The sequence below is a fragment of the Hippichthys cyanospilos genome, chromosome 5 (assembly GCF_059441005.1).
Source record: "Hippichthys cyanospilos isolate Australia breed blue-spotted pipefish chromosome 5, RoL_Hcya_1.0, whole genome shotgun sequence".
In the NCBI taxonomy this organism is placed as follows: Eukaryota; Metazoa; Chordata; class Actinopteri; order Syngnathiformes; family Syngnathidae; genus Hippichthys; species Hippichthys cyanospilos.
The window spans coordinates 16,502,764-16,522,495 of NC_142373.1; the positions used below are offsets into that span (position 1 = coordinate 16,502,764).

The 19,732-nt window shown below is 41.1% G+C and overlaps 2 protein-coding genes across 4 annotated transcripts in view; one reads left to right on the top strand and one right to left on the bottom strand.

The window, feature by feature from the left end:
• Positions 1 to 9,178, top strand: part of tbl1x (transducin beta like 1 X-linked) — a 32,535-nt gene extending 23,357 nt beyond the window's left edge. For all 3 annotated transcript variants that reach the window (XM_088414824.1, XM_088414823.1, XM_088414826.1), the window contains 11 exons: positions 2,000 to 2,132; positions 2,820 to 2,961; positions 3,059 to 3,122; positions 3,237 to 3,334; positions 4,198 to 4,258; positions 4,349 to 4,470; positions 4,557 to 4,631; positions 4,712 to 4,839; positions 6,154 to 6,319; positions 6,408 to 6,509; positions 7,596 to 9,178. In XM_088414824.1, the coding sequence (XP_088270950.1) occupies positions 2,000 to 2,132; positions 2,820 to 2,961; positions 3,059 to 3,122; positions 3,237 to 3,334; positions 4,198 to 4,258; positions 4,349 to 4,470; positions 4,557 to 4,631; positions 4,712 to 4,839; positions 6,154 to 6,319; positions 6,408 to 6,509; positions 7,596 to 7,622 (1,118 nt within the window). In that variant the 3' untranslated portion in view covers positions 7,623 to 9,178. The remainder of the gene's footprint in view (positions 1 to 1,999; positions 2,133 to 2,819; positions 2,962 to 3,058; positions 3,123 to 3,236; positions 3,335 to 4,197; positions 4,259 to 4,348; positions 4,471 to 4,556; positions 4,632 to 4,711; positions 4,840 to 6,153; positions 6,320 to 6,407; positions 6,510 to 7,595) is intronic.
• Positions 9,179 to 9,976: 798 nt separating this feature from the next.
• gpr143 (G protein-coupled receptor 143) lies at positions 9,977 to 19,706 on the bottom strand. Its single transcript, XM_088414827.1, has 9 exons — positions 19,254 to 19,706; positions 17,615 to 17,724; positions 17,448 to 17,542; positions 16,324 to 16,416; positions 16,029 to 16,138; positions 15,845 to 15,953; positions 15,635 to 15,752; positions 14,284 to 14,539; positions 9,977 to 10,360 (listed from the first exon to the last, which is right to left on the bottom strand). Exons 1-9 carry the CDS (start codon positions 19,507 to 19,509, stop codon positions 10,257 to 10,259), a joined length of 1,251 nt encoding a protein of 416 aa, XP_088270953.1. The 5' UTR covers positions 19,510 to 19,706; the 3' UTR covers positions 9,977 to 10,256.
• Positions 19,707 to 19,732: the final 26 nt, after the last annotated feature.

The following is a 19,732-nucleotide window of genomic DNA, read 5'->3' on the forward strand; positions in this document are numbered from 1 at the left end:
GAACACCCCCCCCCCCCCCCCCCCCAAAAAAAAAAAAAAAAAAAAAAGATATTATTGTAATTCAAGGTTGTTCACGGAAACGTGCCACAGCAAAAATTTACTTGATGTGTTGCTCCAGGAGTTGCAGGTCAACATGATTTTCCAAAATTACATTCAACCGCTAATGCAGGGCATTAAAAAAACATTTAATTATGCTAACATTTTATTCTATGGCGCCTGTTGCCAGCGTTTATCGCAACCTCTAGCATAAATTAAACGCTAGCTAGCGGCGCTTCAGTGCTCCCTATCGTCTGGTGAGAGCAATCGAATTACCATTCAAAGGTAGTTTAAGGTGCAGACTCTTTTTAATGCCTACAGCTGACGTTTGCACTGATCACTTTTGAACAAATCAGTTTTACTTAAATGTGTTTGTCTTCTTTTATGTTTACATTTGAATGCTAGATTATGTATTCTATCTTGTTAGTTTTCTCTGTCTGATTAAAAAGTGGGCATTTTTTTTTAAACGTATTTTACATTTTGATTTGATAGATACCGTCCTGTCCCATTATTGCCCTTGCGGAATTTGTGTCTCATCTCATCTCTATTAAGTACAATGATCTAATGAGATGAATGCACCGTCATTTGTGTTGCGTGTGCATAGCTGATGTGTTTAAAATTGTTGGCGAGCAACCTGCGGCCATTCTATTTCTGTAGCTGACGCAGCCGTCAGCCATCTCGCTGACACAGCAGAAATACAAGCCTTATCAGGTATACAAACTCAACCATGCTGCGTGTGGCGGAAAAATATCTTTGCTAGCCTTTTAATTGTGCTTTCTTCCTTTTTTATGTACACTATACACAACCAGCCTACCAAATGTGTGCTGAGATAATAGGATATGGAAGTTACTAGCCTTATCTATATTTTTGGGTGGATGCTGCCGCGTTATCTCCCAGCCCACCAATTTCTCTACTTCGGAAGAAGAAGAATGGTGAATAATATGATCCTGGCAGAATGTGCTATAGTTGGCGCTTTGCAGCTTGATGTGTTCGTGAAACCTGAGAGGTGTGGATCAGGTGGATAGCGCGGGAGATAGAGAGGATGTTTGTGTCAACATGGACTCGGGGGATTTAATTTCAAGGTGTCAGCAGCAGAGGAAGTTTGGATATGAGTGGGGCTTTACTGCCTTTGTGTTAAGACTCAGGTTGTTTTAAAGGGTATAGTTCACGTATTTAGCCTTTTTCAGCTGTAATTTTTTATTTTTTGTTTTGTTTTAGTTATGGACCAATAGGAGGAGACCACTTAGAGCATAAATTGACAGTGAAGCGTTCTTTGTTCACACAATTTTTTTTCTTTGGAAATTCAGTTTTGAAGTGTAAAATACAGAATAAAACGGAATATTTCGCTGCAAAGGTTTTTTTTCTTTTTGCCTTTTCTCTAAATGAGGGTTCCCAGAGCTATGGCATTCAAAAATTTGTGGTTTAAAAAAAAAATCCAAAATGAGATTTCAAACTAATTTTCAGCACTTTTTTTTTTTTTTTGTACAATTAACAAGAAAGCACAATAATATTGAAATTTCTCCAAGTGGACCCATTCCATTGGTCCGTTCCAGCATTCTCTATAATTAATTTGATAAATGAGGTCTTCTTCATGTACAGTTAATACATTTAAAAATACATTTTTGACTGAAAACGACATAACGTACTGAGGGCTTGACCAATCGCAACTTAGCTTTTGACCAGAGTCTTGTGGAATTTTGATGTAATTTTCAGTTGATAACAAGTAGCAAAATGTGTTTTTAAATGTTTTATATGTGAAAATGATTTAGCTGAGTATGTTATAGACGAAACATTTACTTTTATTGCTGAAAATTGCTTAAAAAAACTAAGCTGAAATCTTTTGCATTGGCATAAGTTAACAATTCAATGATGTTTTATGAATAAAGAAAAAGCACATACTCTGGTAAAAAAAAAAAAAAAATCCTGGTTTCACAGTTTTCACATGTTGCGCTTATGTTCTCAGATAACCATTGTGAGTCAATGGAGATGGATGTGGACGTGGAGATCCCCGCCAGCAAAGCCACAGTGCTGCGAGGTCACGAGTCGGAAGTGTTCATCTGTGCCTGGAACCCTGTCAGTGATCTGCTGGCCTCAGGGTACGCTCGAAGGCCTTTGTGTGACCCTCGTGTGTGGAAATGTGTGTGTGTGAGACAAGGCTGACCTGAATTGGAAAACAAAAAAAGCAGATGAGTAACGCTTTTTTGTATGCAGGCCTGGGCTCTGTTTACTAGCACATACTCACAGCTCAGACTGTTCACACCAGTGGCGTGTGGAAGTTACAGCCCTGCGGGCTGTGAGAATATTTCATGTGACCTGCCGTGCATTTCTAAAAACAATACCAACCCTAAGATTTTCAGCCCACAAATACACACACTGTGTACAGCCGGCATGAGCATTTATACATTTACAAGGGATTCAGTCATATAGAATTGCCCCACGATGGGTTTAGGGCATTTGGGTGAAGTGTTTTGATAATCCAATGTCTTTTAGAAAATGAAAAAAGCATTCCAACAGTGTTAATTCAAGCCGCATGTGTTTACCGCAAGTATTTATTGAAAATTAAATGAACAAAATACGGATTTATTCTATATTGCTGACACTATTTTAAAGCATTGTTAGTTTCACTATCCTTCAGAATATTAACATTATCATTCTCCTCCTGACTGATCATTTCTTCAAGTTCGATGGGCCGGATTAACAAGCTTAACTGGCCTCACGTGGCCCACGAGCCTTAGTTTGCCCATGCCTGGTCTAGCCCCTAACACTTTTTGTTTTCGGTTCAGTTCGGGGGACTCCACGGCCAGAATCTGGAACCTCAACGAGAACAACAACTCCAACTCCACCCAACTGGTGCTGCGCCATTGTATCCGGGAAGGCGGGCAGGACGTCCCCAGCAACAAAGACGTCACCTCACTAGACTGGAATGTAGGTTCCAGATCCTCCACACGCACACACGTCTGTCATCCCGTTCATCTTTCTAAACAGACGTTTGTATTAACCGCGGTGTCTTTCCACTGGACAGAGCGACGGGACGCTCCTGGCGACAGGCTCGTATGACGGCTTTGCCAGGATATGGACGAAGGACGGTATGTTCTCTTCGTTTGCGCGCTACTGTTGGGCCATTAACCCTGGTATTAATTTGCTGAAGTTGTTATTGGGAATGATGTCTAAAACTCCACAACATTGCTCTCATCCATTAGGAAATCTGGCGAGCACCTTGGGACAGCACAAGGGGCCCATATTTGCACTCAAGTGGAACAAAAAGGGGAATTCCATTCTCAGTGCTGGCGTAGATAAGGTATTTATTTTAATGATGCCATTTGTCTTTCACCAGCTGTGAAACATAAGCATGTTTTATTCAGGGATGCGCCAGTAGGGCTTTTTTTTTTTTTTTTTTTGCTGCCAGACTGAGGACTATTACAAGCACTTAGATTAGATTACACACTGCTACCAAGTGCTTATACTGATAATGCCATTATATCTTGCAGCTGTGATGATTATTTCAATGATATATTGTTCATTAACATAAAACACTTTTTTAAGGCATACATTTCCTCAATATACTTTTGATGTCTCACTGCATGTTTCTGTAACAGTTGTGCTACATACTGTATGTCACTTCAGTGTTACCTGCACAAGGTTTCCATGGATCCTTAAAAAGTCTTAAAAGCCAATAAAATTAAAATTAATAAAAGGCCGTAGTTGTGATTCAAATGTGTTTAATCAATGGTTCAAAAATGGAAAAAAACATGTCATATTTTATTATTGTGGTTTTATTGTAATTTATTTTATCATCATAAATTATAATAATCCAAAAACTACATAGTGACTCTCGTGATAATATCCCGTAATCACAAACGCAGAACCAACAAAATAGTGATGTGGTTTGGTCAGGACTCTTAATTAATTAATCCTTGTCCTCGAGGGCCGATCTCCTGGATGTTTTGCGTGTCTCCCCGCTGCAACACACCTGATTCATATGGATCAGTATGGTCTGCAGAACCTGGATAACGATCGTGAGCATTTCAATCAGGTGTCATACAAAGCATTCAGAACACTGGCCCTTGAGGAGCAGGGTTGAAGACCCCTGGGTTAGAGCATAGCCAATACAACTCTGATTTATGATACGTTGTTTTGATATGCCAAATTTCATTTTCCCAGACGACAATCATTTGGGACGCGCACACAGGAGAAGCCAAACAACAGTTCCCTTTCCATTCAGGTAAAGTATGTTCAAGCCCGAATGCGGGACACTATGAAAACACCAGCAACAATTTTTAATAAGCATATTGTTCATTCGGACGCCCCCCAGCTCCGGCTCTGGATGTCGACTGGCAGAACAACACCACCTTCGCCTCGTGCAGCACAGACATGTGCATCCACGTGTGTCGCCTCGGAAGCGACCGGCCGCTCAAGACCTTCCAGGGTCACACGGTAAGACGCTTCGCTGCATAGAACTCCTCGTTTTATGTCCTCGGGGAGCCGCGATAATGAAGACGGTTTTTATGCGTATGTGGCAGAACGAAGTTAACGCCATTAAGTGGGATCCATCGGGAATGCTGCTCGCCTCCTGCTCAGACGACATGACCTTAAAGGTGAGCGTTAACGCTCAGCCGTAGGATTTAAACACAGACTAGACTTTGTGCTCACGTTTTCTTTTTTTGTTCCTGTCCAGATCTGGAGTATGAAACAGGAATCGTGCGTCCACGACCTCCAGGCTCACAGTAAAGAGATCTACACGATCAAGTGGAGTCCAACCGGGCCAGGCACGAGCAATCCCAACTCCAACATCATGCTCGCCAGGTGGGAAAGTGCTAGCGCACAGCTCGTACTCGGCACGGTGCTTTTAACTGTCGGTGACCCGCAGCGGTGCGCGCATGTGTTCCGCTTCCCACACCAGAGGAATGTCTGACAAGCTTATAATTCACGCGGGAAATAAAACTGTCATCGTCAGCAACACTCTGATGCAACTTCCTCTTCTCAAGCAAACCAGCAGGAATCCTATAGATTGGAGTAGTGGTTGCACAACTTTTTCAGGGATGTACCCCTTGTGAAGTATTTTCCATTCAACCAAATGGCAAATAATTTTGAAATAAGAGTTTTATGCCATCCATGTCTGATTTATTTAGCTGTGGAACAACATTTCTGGTGGTATCTAGGCGTATATTTTTGAGCAATCCAAGAAGTTAGATTGGGAAATATCATTCTCTTTACTTCTCACGGAAAATTGCTTCTCAAATGACAATGCGCATCTGTATAAAACTCGACGAATGGCGATCAAATTAGCCGATGATGGCCCTTCAAACATCGGCCAAAAATAATCAGCCAAATAGCAGATATTTGCAAATGTGTTCTAATTTTTTGCCTTAATTTACACTAACCATTTACAGCAGTTTACAAGTAACACTGCTCTTACTATTTATTAACACATAAATCAATCTAGATGTTTTTACTAGCAATGACTAAGTGGTTGTGCAAAGAATTGACATTAATGTCCCCACTTTACACACAACCCAAAGTCAGTTTGTTTAAAACAGAAAATAAATCATACAATACCTACTACCTTATAAAGTGTACATAAATGTGTTCAATGATAAAAAAATAAATGTCCTTATAAATGCCCTTATAACTTGGCCATTCTTATTTCTTTTTTAACAATTGTTCTTTTTACCCCCTTCAATTCTTGAGAAAAATGTACCAGGCTGACCTGTGATTATTGAAACAAGGACTATTTTATTTATTCCAACTTTTCAAAATAATGAGACAATCTCAGCAGGAAAAAAAAAATCCATATTGGTCAGGTCTGTGTTTTGCAAAGGAGTCACATTAACAACAGTTTACCATTAAATTGCTTCTTGTTCCAATTAATTTGCTCTTAATTTGAAAATAAAAATGACATGTTTCATTAACAGCATTTAAAAGTACGAATTTACATTTGCCGATACCTTCAGAAACCCTGCTAAAATCTCATGCACTCCCTGAAGTATCATCACCTACCACTAGGGGGACACATACCCCCAACTGCAATATGTCACAGTTTATATGTTTCAATTTTGCTCTCCCTGGGATAAGGTGTATTTATGTTATGTATTTATGTTTTTTTCCCCACGTTAATAGTGCATCGTTTGACTCGACGGTGCGGCTGTGGGACGTAGAACGAGGGGTCTGCATCCACACGTTGACCAAGCACCAGGAGCCCGTCTACAGCGTGGCCTTCAGCCCGGACGGCAAGCACCTCGCCAGCGGCTCCTTTGACAAGTGTGTCCACATTTGGAACACCACGGTGAGTCTCTCGATGGCCGGATCACACGTTTGAGGATAACCAGTGAGCACCATCTCATTCCGGTATTTCCATCTTCTTGACTTTTCAGACCGGGGCATTGGTGCACAGCTACAGAGGTACTGGTGGGATCTTTGAAGTGTGCTGGAATAGCACCGGCGACAAAGTTGGTGCCAGCGCGTCAGACGGCTCAGTGAGTACCCACACATTCGACATATATTTCCATACTACGTCGACAAAAGTATTGGCAACCCCACCGAGCGCAGGGCTCTTAAAGTTGAAGGCCTAGGGCCATTTGCCGCCCACAGGGTGCTATTTTGCAGTCCTCAAGATGTCAAAAAGTCAAGAGGTCATGACTCAACTTGGCATGCTGAGGAGTATGCAAAATAGAGAGATGAGAGAGCAGCAATCTTGTTCTTTTTCTGAGGAACTATTCATGTTCTCAGCCGTTATTAGTGAAGATTGCATTCACATTTTGAATACTAGAACCTCCTTTTTGTAGAATAATTGATGCGGTCCAGACACACCGAGATCTCCTTCCACCCCCACATGAATTCACTTTGAGACCAAGAGAGAGTGAGAATAGAAGATAATATGAAGTTGCTTGCCAACCTCAGCTACAAATAATTCACGTACAGTGAAGCCCAGGCAAACTCGCAAAAAACAAAACAAAAAAAAAACTATTTGCTCTTTTTGTTTTTGTGCTTAGACCAAAACAACAGCGTTGCTTTGGCACCATCTGTTGGTATATGTGTGCCAAGGAAGTATGACTTGAGGGGTTTTGCTCACTTGACAGTCAAATTACGCCAATACGACAGCTAGCTATAGGAGCTATATACCAAGATGGTCTTTGCATCTGTTTATATATAGATATATATTTTTTTTATTTTAAAGTACTGATGTGGGATGATTTTTTTCCACTTTCCACTCTATTTTTGTCACTTCTTTTTCTGATTTGGAACTGTTCCCAAACCTTCGATATACTCTTGTTCCTTTGGAGGAGTCTTTTTCCCTTACGGCCTTGGCAACATTATGTGTGTGCAAGTGAGGGCCGTTTATAAAAGAAATGGCACAAACATGGGTTCAAGGCAGATATTTTTGATCAACTTGGCCAACTAGGTCAACTTTTTTCCCCCTCCAGCTCTAGTTACGTCACCCAAATAACATCAGTCAGTCATAAACAGAGCTCTGCCGCCTCTCTTCAACATTATTGTGTTTGCATGTGATGCAAAAATTCAATCGGATTCACCAGGAGTCAACAATCCTTTCCCCGCTGCAGGTATGCGTCCTCGACTTGCGGAAATAGCGGACTTGGTCGGCCAATTGTCGGAATGTGCAGCAGACTGACTTCTTTAGACATCAGCAAATGCTTTTGTTGCTCCCGGAGGGGGGGCGTGGCACCCAGACGGCGTTAAATATAAAAATAAACTCACAGGAGCGACAGCAACGACAAAAAAAACAGACAAAGGAGGAGTCGCCGCACGCTAAAGCCGTCGGACTTGGCGCGTGTTGATGACTGGCTCTAACGGAGCCCAGCGAGGACAACGTCGGGGCTTGCGCCGACCCCCTGCGTTTTACGAGGTATCTCGTGAGGAAGCGCTGCCATTGCCCCCGCCCCCCCTCCCTCCCCCTTGCTGCGGCGGGCCTCTGCGGTCCAGCCGCTTGGCAGGAAGGACGACTAAAGTGAGACGCGCGCCAAGAAGGCCCGCGGAATTCCTCCCAGCAACTCAGCGGAGAAACGACGAGGGTCAGCAACCTCAGCGAAGCCTCGCTTCCGATGGGGGGGCGGCTCGGCCCAAGACCAGGCCCAAGCAGAAAGGTGGAGCCCCCTGCCCCCCACCCCCAAACTGGCCCAATTAGCTCAACAATTGGAAACAATACGGACATTTAAAAAAAAAAAAAAAAGTGTGATGAAGAGTGGTTTACAAAGAGAGTTTTTGCCCTTTTTTGGATGTACATGTAAAGAATGTAAAAATATGTAAATTAGATTAATACACAGACTTATATACTGTGTATATATGTTTATATACAGTCCACCTTATTGACGTCACGTTAGGGGCTCACTAATGGCTAGAGCGGTCTTTGCTGACGGGCTTTTTAATTCCAAACATCTTTCTTCCGGTCACGGCACACACCCGACGAAATTGACAAAATCATCACATTCGCTCTCTTGGTTGCGTCTTGATATTGCGTGTTGAATGGGCTCTACAAAGCCACGCCCACCACATTACAACACACATATACTGTGGTGTGTCAGCATTTACACTTGTTTTTTTTTTTTTTTTTTGAGGGGGGTACTTTTTTCCTCCCTCTGACCTAATTTTGTGAACCATCCAAATCTAAATCAAATCCTTTTTTTTTTTTTTTTTTGTGGTTTGAGCAGCAAAATACACTTTTTCCCAATTCGTCACACCCTGACATTTTCTTCTTCTTTTTCCTTTCCGTAAACTCGCGCTCATACAATGTGAAGTGCACTTTTTTTTTTTTTCCCCTCACGGTGACTTTTGCATTTTTCTTTTCCTTTTTTGGGCTGACAGTCAAAGGCTGACGTTCTCTTTTTCTCTCGCGGGCCCACCTAGATCCTTACATTTTTTTTTTTTTTCCCGGTCAGATGTCACAATAGGATGTCAACGGGTGGTCCATCGTTTTTCTGACTTTTTCAGAGCCATTATTGTCTGTGTCAGACTGAGAAATTGGGCTGTTGTGGGTTTGGTGGCCAATGTGGGTAAAAACGCTGTGACAGCTACGATTATTACTATGTCTCCGGCGCACCCTGGTCTAGGGTGTGGTCACCTGTTTCAAGACAAAACATTCAAGTCGTTCAGTGTCTCAAATAAATCACTCTATTTTGATATCAGAACACTTGTGCGTTCTATTGCGTCATTTCTTTGTCGTTTTTTTGTGTGTGTTTTTTTTTTTCAAACGCGTTTAATGGGATGTTATGCTAAATCCACCCTGTGCTATTTTTCCCCTTGCAAAATTCCAGCGATATATTGTATAATTTCTTTAAAAAACTGCGTGTCAGACTGAAACTTTTAGTGATCATTAATCATTAGTTTTTATTTTTTTTGTTCTTAAAAAATGGATATACATATGCAAATATATACTGTAAATATTTAAATGTCTATACAGCACTTTGAATGATGCCTATTTGAAACCCATAGTTTTGAAAAACGTTTAAAGTTTTGAAACATTCATGTATGCGCATTGTCGTTGAACAGCTTGTGTTATACACATCGATTATACAATTTGAGAGTTTTGGCTGCAGGTAAATGAAAGTTGACATTACAGAAGGAGGTTTTTTGTAGTAATCGATGTTGAAAATTCATTTTTTCATCAATAACTCAAAACTAAACTCTGACATGAGCATGGCCCTGTGTGAATATATATATATATATATATATATATATATATATATATATATATATATATATATATACACAGTATGCATTTTTTTCCAATAATTCATATTTTTTTTCTTTATTTCTGTTGTACCGAAATAGTTAAATAATTTTGAATATGTCCCCATGATATTTCATCGTATACTTTTGTACCCATTCGAGTTACAATTTCTAAATTTTACCAGCATAGGATTACGAAAATGGTCTCATAATACAGCTCAACCATCCTCTTGCACAACACACTTGAGGTACCAATGGATAAGTAGGAAAAAAAGTTTGCTGTTTAATAAAAAGTGCAAAAACACAAGACTGGCAAGAGGGAATACAGGAATTAAAAAAAAACTACGTTAGTGGGAAAGACCTCCAACTCTTTGCTGTGAGTCACCAAGGAGAACAACACGCTTGTCATGTTCTCAAGGTTACTGTCAGTGGCCACACAGGGGAATTAGAAAACGAGTCGTGTCACAGATTCTAAAAACTACTTTCGAACTTGTTTTTTTTTTTACCAGCAACAGTAGTTTAGAGCGACGTGATGTTGGCTAGTGCTTCCCTGACGTCCCCAAGGATTCCTCATCAGCATCTATATCGCCATAGTCAGGGAGCTCGCTGGATATGTGGATTTCAACTGTGCTAGATTCTGAACCTAACGAGACAAAACAAGGGAAGGGGGCACTGTATTACTGATTTGTTTTAAATGCACTCCTCTATTGCAAATGCATTCTGGGAAATATGTCGGCTGAATACCGGGAAATAGGGTGAAGTCATGACATTTTTTTTCAATGCATTGTTCATGCAACCGACTATAAAAATGTCAAAAATATTTCCCGTCTATGCTAAGAATATGGCAGGAAAAACGGAACTTTCAACAAATTGTGTTGAATATAATGAAATAGTGAGTGGTCAAAATTCTTTCTTGCCTGTCAAGTCATTACAACGTGGAGGATAGGGTCATAATGGAATGTCGACAGGTTTTAAAATGTCTATGATGAATCTTTATTTGGGTGTCGCATAGAATGGTAAAAATGAATGTAACACCAGGTATGGATACCGTATTTTTCCAGCTATAAGGCACCGTCACAATGAGCAGGTATATTTTTGGAAATTTCCAAAAATGGGGTGCATAGATAGAAAAATACATGATGAATCTTTATTTGTGGCCCGTATCACACAGAATGTTCAAAATAAATGCATGACCATGTATGGTTACCGTATTTTTTTGGACTATAAGGTGCACCACATTAGAAGGCGCAGTCTCAACAAACAGGTATATTTTTGGAAATTTCCAAATCTAGGGCGCATATATCGGGGATTTTTTTTTTTTTTTACAGGAAATGAGTCAAATTTTATGCAACTTCAATTTGAAATCCATACTTAAGGTGCATAAGCATGCCTTATAGTTCGAAAAATACGGTAATTCAAAAAGGTACAGACCAGTGAAGACAGAAGAGCACGCCAGTAAAAGAGCAACAAAAGCCATGCAAAACGTAAGTTGAAAACATTAAATGTTATACTATACTTTTAGTATATTGTATGCACATAGAAACATTTTAAGAAAGGACAGCATGTTATGTAAAGTTCAGCATTCATGTCCAAAATTGTATCAGTAGACCTAATGTTGTATCTTTTTTTAACATTAACTCAAAAAAAAAAAAAAAAAAAAAAAAAAAAAACTTCATACACGTTACAGGTTAGTTTGCAACCGAAAAAAAAACCCCTTAAAACTGCATCAAAGTTCCATTAAAAAAAAGTCAATTGTTATCTGAACTAGAAACACTTGTTGACCAATTGAACTGTCTAATGCTAAATAATAAAATGGAAAAATAAATGTAAATTGATCTGGAACATTAACAAAAAAAGAGCAATATAAATCAACTTTCAATGAATGTTAACTTTTTACAGGGTTTATACAGGTTACAATTTCCCACCCCCCACCTTGCCGCAGCGACAACAAATAAAAACATCTATTAAAAAATAAAGTATAAGTATAGTATGAGTAAATTGACCTGTAACATTAACAAAAGAAAAAAAATGAATATGAATCAAGTTCCAACAAATTTTAACTTTTTAATAGTCTGTATACAGGTTACAGGTTAGTCTGAAACTGAAAAAAAAACAAGTGCATAAAAGTGTCTGAAATAAAAAATGTCAATTGTCATCTAAACTAGAAAACATTTTTTGACCGTGCAAATGATCGAGGACATTTATTCAGGTGCGTTTATACGGGTTAGAAGTTAGTCTGAAACTGAAAAAAAAGTGCATCAAAGTACCTAAAAAAAAAACAAAAAAAACTCAATTGTTATCAAAACAAGAGTATCTGAACTGTTATGATGAGGAATAAAAAAAAAAACAACAACAACAAAAAAAGAAAACAATGAATAATACCTAAGTTGATCTGGAACATTAACATAGGAGTGCCAATATCTTTAAACATTTTAACCAGAAGAAAATGCTATAAAACACTGCTGATTTTTTTTTCTTAAATCACAATAGACAATGTATGTTTTTCTTTTTTAAATCGACAGGAATTAAAAAAGTTAAAAACACCTTTGCAGACTTTAACAATGAGTATCACTGCACCACCTAGTGGCATGGATGTGCAACTACACAATGGACATCTCATCCGCCAGGCAGACATGCTAACTGCTAGCCCACTGAGCTGCCTTTCATCATTTCACATGGGAAAATAATTGGTTGGAAACGAGGCCAAAGGAATTAGTTCCACACGTGCTGGCGATATCGGAATTGGGCCTCGCTAATTGCTTGACCATGCCTTCCTCTGGAACTGAAAGACATCACGTTGGCCGTCCTGCTGACATGAGCGCTTGGACAATAAGGAGGACACGGGACAGGACACGAACCCAGACGAGACATCACTCGGAGGGGGAAAAGGTTAGTGACCATTTCCAGACAGTTTCCCCGCCATGTGCTGCTTCGGGCTCGTGACATCTCGGCCGGACCGGAACGAATCTGTCTTATATTCTAATAATGACGGTGACCCACTGGGAGAAGTTAGCATCACGTGGCTCTGTCCCCCACAAGCAAAACAGGAAATGAAAAACTCGGGATGAAGATCCAAAGCGAGATACGAGAGCTATTGTTTTTATCCTTTTTTCGTGTTTAATTGTATCATTCATTCTTCATTTTTTATTAATGGCAGGTATTTTATTTCTTTTGTTTGGGCTATTTACTATATGAATAATCACTTGTGCAATTACTTTGTTTTTTTTTATTATATAGAACGCAGGGCTAGGACTAGATATGTTTTGTACTCCTCTGGAGCATATAAATTGTACTAAATTATTGTGGTTATTTTTTCTTTGAATTTTGTTTATGTTGATGAATATGTGTTTAGGATCGATAAACCAATCAATATCCGTTGCAGCTCGTTTATAAATAACAATAGTGAGAGCATCACTCATCAATATGCTGCATCTAATTTTAAAGAAAAACGCACTTGCATCCGTACAACTCATTCTATGCCAGAGATGTATTTCCACTGTTTTTAAGAGTCCGGACATCCAATCCTAAATAATTAAGTATCGATTTAATACTAAAGTATCTGGAAATGAATGTCCTTAATGTACTTAAGTATCAATTTAATACCAAAGTACCGTATCTGGGATTTAATGTCCAGACTCTTAAAAAAAAACGTGAAAATACATCCCTGGCACTGAATGAGTTAAGAAATGATAGTATTTTTTTTTTTTAAATGTGTAATTAAAAAGTCCGTATTACAGTACCAAAACATCACTTTGTGTCACACACTTAGACACCAAGATTCCTACTGCCTATCCCCTGATTTATTGAATCCTAGTTTGTCCACGTGGAATTCACATCAAAGTGGAAGCATCAAAGGGAGACACTAGGGAGCTGAAATTTCACCCAACATGTCAAAGTTCAACATGGCTCGACCGCTTAGTTATCACACTACCAGGAGTGTGCCATCCTTTGGCTAATATAGTGCCAGAATGATATGGGGGAAAATGACCCAAAATGGTCAAATGGTCGCGTTATCTTTGTGAAATGGCCTGAAGACTAATAAATGGAAGAACAACAACAAACCGACCTTCCTAATGGTGTTAAAAATTGAATTGTACTGCCCAGTGCTTCTCAATTATATTTTGGCCGCCCCCTAGGACAGAGAAAGCAATTTGCCTCCCCGCTTGCCACGGTGACTGTAAATTCAATTTTAAAAAGTGTACACTAACCAAAAGTTGTATCCTTTTTAATATTAACAAAAAAAAAGTAAATTCTCAACAAATGTTAACGTTCAAGCCAAAAAGGTTCACTTTTAAGCCTCCCGTTGCACCCCACAATTTAAGGACTGTCATACACAAACAATTCTGCAGGGTGTGACAAGTACTCCAAGCTTTATTCTCATTATCTCCTGCAGGGGGCAGTAACAGTAATGGTAAAAACAAGAACTTCTTCACAGTGTGCGGAATGCTGCATAAATAAAAGCTCACATTTTTGGATGTTCCGTCAAAACGAGCAACAGTCCATTCATCCCTCATCACCAGCCCTCGTACATCGGCGAGCTATTGGCGGCGCCGCCGCGCCAATTACCTTCTGAGAGGACGCTGATGGCGTCGGACTGCGGCTGCCCGTTGCCGTTCATGTTCTTCTTGGCTTCCTGCACGTGACTCTGGTAGAGCAGGGCCGTCCCCACCAAGGAGTTGTGCCCCCCCGCGTTGGCCACCGACGTGGAGGCCGAGTCCCAGGCTAGCTCCCGCCTCCCCCGCGGACTCAGGTCCACGTCCAAGCCCGTCCAGCCGTGGAAGGCCAGCGTGTTGAGGAAGGCCTGCATGGGGTTCAGGATCCCCTGAGACGCAAAACACACACCGCTCGACGTCACAATTGATCGTTAGACAGCAGGGATGGGACGGGATCTCGTAGGACGAGATCTCGCGAGGAGCCGCGAGTCAACATGACAACGTTCTGAAATCTTGTTCAATCGTTAGTTCAGGACGCTAAAAAGGAATTATGCTGATGATGTATTATTGTACAGCGCCTGTTGCCAGGATTTATCGCAAGGTCTAGCATAAAATAGCTACTAGCTAGCAGCTCTTGAGTGCTCCATATTCTCCGCTGACACCCTGACAGGTGCCGTTTGTGCTGATCACTTTTGAACAAACCAGGCTGACTCTTGAATCAACACCACAATGTTATGAAACCATGTTCAATTGTACAGCGCCAGCATTTATCCCAGCGTCCAGCCTAAATTAGCCTCTAGCTAGCAGCACTCGAATGCTCATATGGTCTGCTGACAGCCTGAGCGTTACCGTTCATACTGATCAATTTCGAACAAACCACACTGACTCACAAGTCAGAAAAAAATTGTTGTGAAACCATGTTCAATCGCTAAATCAGAGCACTAAATCTAGTGTAAATTAGCCGCTAAACAATAGAGTGCTCCATATCATCAGTTTGACACCCTGAACAGTTGCCATTTGTACTGATCACATTTGAACAAACGGCTGACTAACAAATCAGCACAATGTTGTATGGATATCATGTTCAATCGCAAATTCAGGGTGCTAAAATTTAACAAGCTGCTAGCTAGCAGCACTCGAGCGCTCACATGGTCGATTACTTTCGAACAAACTAGACTGACTCACGAGTCAGCGCAACATCGTTGTAAAATCATGTTCAATCGCTAATTCAGGGCACTAAAAAATGACCTCATTAAGCTGTCATTGCTTTTTACAGCGCCTGTCAGCATTTATCGCAGCATCGAATGTAAATTAGCTGCTAGCTAGCAGCTCTTGACCCCTGCATATCGTCTGCTGACAGCCTGACAGTTGCCGTTAGTACTGATCACTTTTGAACAATCGGTAATATATATATATATATATATATATATATATATATATATATATATATATATATATATATGAGGAAGTAATTGTATATGTACCATGATGAACCATGTGATGAGGGCAGCGTTTCTGATATTCCTGAGGCTGCTGTCATCGATGTTCCCCTGCATCTCCAGGTAGAAGAGGAGGCTCTCGTTGATGATGTTGGGCATCCAGCTGGAGCATCATAATGACATAAAAAATATGCAGTATTACCACATCATCGTGAAAACAACACGCTGTGTTGAAGAAAAAGAAAAAAAACCTACCAAATAAAGAAGACCAGCATAATTTTAAAGAAGCGAATTTTTATGGCGCTAGCTAGCCGCCGCTCGTTTTCCGTGTAGATCCCTTGACGTCCTTTGAGCAACGATGTCACTGAATGAGGAAAGAAAACATGTTTTTTTTTGTTTTTTTGCGCATTATATTTCTGATTTATTCCAAAAGGCTGACCTGCAGATGTGGTCCGGTTGAAGAAGATGGGATTGGCCACCAGGACCAACAGCATGGGCGCGTACGTGGTAACGTAGTGAGGAATGGCGTGCTGAAAGCCTTGTTCACAGCTAAACAAATAGCAAATGTAAACACTGAAAATGCACATTTTCAAAACGCATATATTTTACGTATACACTTAGAGGGCTTTAGTTTTAATGACCATTCTATCGATGAATCAGATGACATTTCCTTTTGCACGAACATGTAATGTCAAACTTTTTTTTTCCTCATTTAGAAGTTGATTTTGTCTTACTTGGAAATGGAGGGGTAGTAAAGCATGGCCACGCCTTCGATACACAGCAGCAAAGCCAGACCCCATGTGATCATGTGGTACAGGATAATGGTGCTGAGGGAGAAAGGGAAGGAGTCATGAGACACGCGCCGCAGCTCTTTGTCCTCTGGCCGCCTTGGCCGGGTTTGATTGTAAATCTCCTCTGAACTACTTCAAGTATGACTCCCTGCGACGCTTAGCAAGGAATTACGTTCAGCCAAAGGAACATTACGGGCCAGGGGGCTTCCATCCCTTTTTCGTAACCGATCGTCATGCAAATGAACCACAAGTGAATGACAAATGCGGGCAGATGTAAGCGGTAGCTAGCTGAAGGGAAATATAAAACAAAGAAGTGACATGAGATAACTAGACCAAGAAACCAGAGAACTAAATCCAAGCAAACTGACAAGACAATGAAGCAGACCTGGATAAAATATGAGTGGAAAGTGGAAACAAAAACTTTTGCGGAGAAATGTCAGGAAAATCCTCCAAGAACAGCTAAAGTGCATTTGTGCAGATATGTGACTCCCAAAGTGCAGTATTTTGACCATTTTGGGCTAATTTTCTTCCTCACCATTCTCATAGTATTTTAGCAAAGGGATGGTACACTCCTGGTAGTGGTCGCGCCATGTTGTCACCGTCTGGGTGAAATTTCAGCTCCCTAGTGTTTTCTTTCAATTTTTTCGTTCAATGTGAAATGTCTTTGACGTAAAGAAATACCTTTGTGTGGTATTTTGTCCTATCCTTGGACAAAATACAACACAAAGGTAAACATTTAAGTAAAACAATGCCAGTGTGTCAAATCTGCGGCTCGTGGGCCAGATTTGGCCTTGAATGAAGTTTCATTCGGTCCGCAGGATACATATATATATATATATATATATATATATATATATATATATTTTTTTTTTTTTTTTAATGAACAGCATGCAGTCACATTGATCTGACTGAGCTTCAATGTGAGGTGTGGGCGTGCACAACTTGAACATCTCATCCTAGCCCCCCCCCCCCACTTCGAATCGAATCCTGCCAACCTTTTTTTTTTTTACTTAACTCATTCAATGCCAGGGACGTTTTTTCACGTTTATTAAGAGCCTATGCTTCACCTGATTCCAGCAGACGTCTTGACCACCAGGTAAACATCAACAGCGTAACAAAATGTCCACCAGAAGGAGGCGCTGTAGAACAACTGGATCCACATCTGCAAGCATACAACGGCGTGTCAACCAAGATTCTTTAAAGCAACTGTGATTTTGTTTTTAGGACGACTTACGGCGCTGCTGAGGCAGAAGACATCCGGCCATGTGTTGGTGCTGTTGGCCAGGGAAATCTGCTCCACAGTGTCAGGTAGACCCACCCACAGTGAAGATCTCAAAATCATGCCTGGTGAGGTAACACACGGCTGCCTTGACTTATTCTGCAGTAAGACGTAGTCAAGTACACTCAAACTGCTTTACGAGCATGAAAATTCGTCCTTGTAAATGTCATAAGTTCCGCAAACGTCACCCGGAGGGTGTCAACAAAAAAATGTCAATTGCAATCAGTTCACGAGTTGCCGTTGAAAAGGGGAAATGCAAAAATCAAGGAGAAATGCATGATTGAACATCAAATTTTCCATATGTCCAAAATTGACAATATCTCCAATTTTGAATGAATGGCAGTAAATGAGCCTGACATGGGCACCTATGCGGTGTATCTCTTGACCTTCCGTTTGGAAGCATTTACAAGGGAAGACAGCGTGGCACAATGAAAGTCGTCTATGCAATATTTTAACCTCCTACTGTTTTTTTTTGTATGCTTTTCCTTTGCTATCACACATCCAAAACATCAAAATGCCAGAGTTGGGTCAAAATTTCTCCCAGGGTTCGATAGACACTGTGCCACCATGCATCCACTTGAATCATCCCTCTGCCTTAAGAGCAAATGTGGCAGTTTGTTGTAAAAATGTAAACATGTAAATAATTGAATGCCATACCGCAAAAATGTTATAAATGTTATAAAGGTGTGTGTGTGTGCTGGCGTACACTTGGTTTTTGCATCATGGTGTGGTCCAAATCCTGGGTTTTGCTCTCTTTTTGTGGGTTTGTTCCCTTGTTTATTGCTGAATGGTTGGGTAAAAAGCCTTGGTTTTACATTTCGTGGGGACATCTTGGACTTGTGGGGACCGATTAGGTGGACCCCACAAGTGCAGATCACCTTTTGAGGGCATTTTTTACGGAGAAGAGCTGACACCCTCGACTAATTCTTTTCCAATATAAGAAGCCAATTGAGGATGTAGTGCTAACCGTGACCAATGGATGGCAGTGTTTCCACACTTACAACACAGCTGTGACCTACATGCAAGTGTAACTGAAGAATGGAAGTCAATCTTTCAATGGCAGCACCCATTTTTTCATAGACATAGCACACAATATTCTGTTGCCCTGGAAAGGTGCGGAAATGCGAAATAATAGAATGCCATACCGCAAAAATATTATAAAGGTGTGTGTGTGTGTGTGTGTGTGTGTGTGTGTGTGTGTGTGTGTGTGTGTGTGTGTGTGTGTGCGCACAATATTTATGTTTGGTACTGAAAGAGTTAACAGGGCTGCATTTGGCCCCCAGGCCTAGTTTGCCCACGCCTGGGTTAGGTGCGAGGTTATGTCAATCGCATGTCCCCGCTGTGATAGAAAAACTACCTGTGTGTATGCGTTGTTTCAATTTCAATGATTTATTATTTTGTATCAGGGAGGGGGGAGTACATCGAAGCAGAACTAACACAAGCTGATGAGGGCTCCTACGAAGTCTGTTAGTAAAAATTGACCAAGTTCAAACACGGATAACCAAAAGCAGCAACAAAGTGAAAGAAAAGGGTTAAAAAGCCGCAAGCGAAATGTATGGCTAGCGCATGCGCATATGTGGGGTTAAAGCGTCACCTGCGCATCCCAAAATGTCGCAGACGCTGACGATGAAGAGTATGCGCGATGACGACGCGGGTCTGGGCAGCGGGTACTGTCCGAGCCTCCTGTAGCCTTTCCTCTTGGGAAGGATCTGCAACACGGCCAGAACCAGGCTCACGACCGCGCTGGCCGCCGTCACCACTCCGAACAGGAGCGGCTGGAAGGTGACCACCAGCTCGGTGGCCGCGTCCCGATTCGAGCAGCAGAACGTCTCCAGCCGCGGTGACGCCATGACGGGGAGTCCGCAAAAGCCAAGCCGGCCCGTCCCGGCTCGGCCTCTAGTTCGGAAAGGAAAAAAAAAAAAGCGGGGGGCAGGAAAGAAAAGGAGTCCGCTTAGCCCAATTCTGCGGCTGATCACATGGCGGCTACATCATGTGCTTTCATTTAATCCCCCCGCAGCTGCGCCACAAGTATGATAGCAGCACATTGCATACTTCACTCCCCCCCCCCCCCAC

Excerpts from the sequence above, each read along its gene's own strand:
- gpr143 (XM_088414827.1), bottom strand. The coding sequence starts at position 19,509 with ATGGCGTCACCGCGGCTGGAGACGTTCTGCTGCTCGAATCGGGACGCG. Across the intron at positions 17,543-17,614 it reads TCTTCTGCCTCAGCAGCGCC|ATGTGGATCCAGTTGTTCTA; the intron begins GTAAGTCGTCCT and ends GTATGCTTGCAG. Across the intron at positions 15,753-15,844 it reads ATGCTGGTCTTCTTTATTTG|CTGGATGCCCAACATCATCA; the intron begins GTAGGTTTTTTT and ends ATGATGCTCCAG.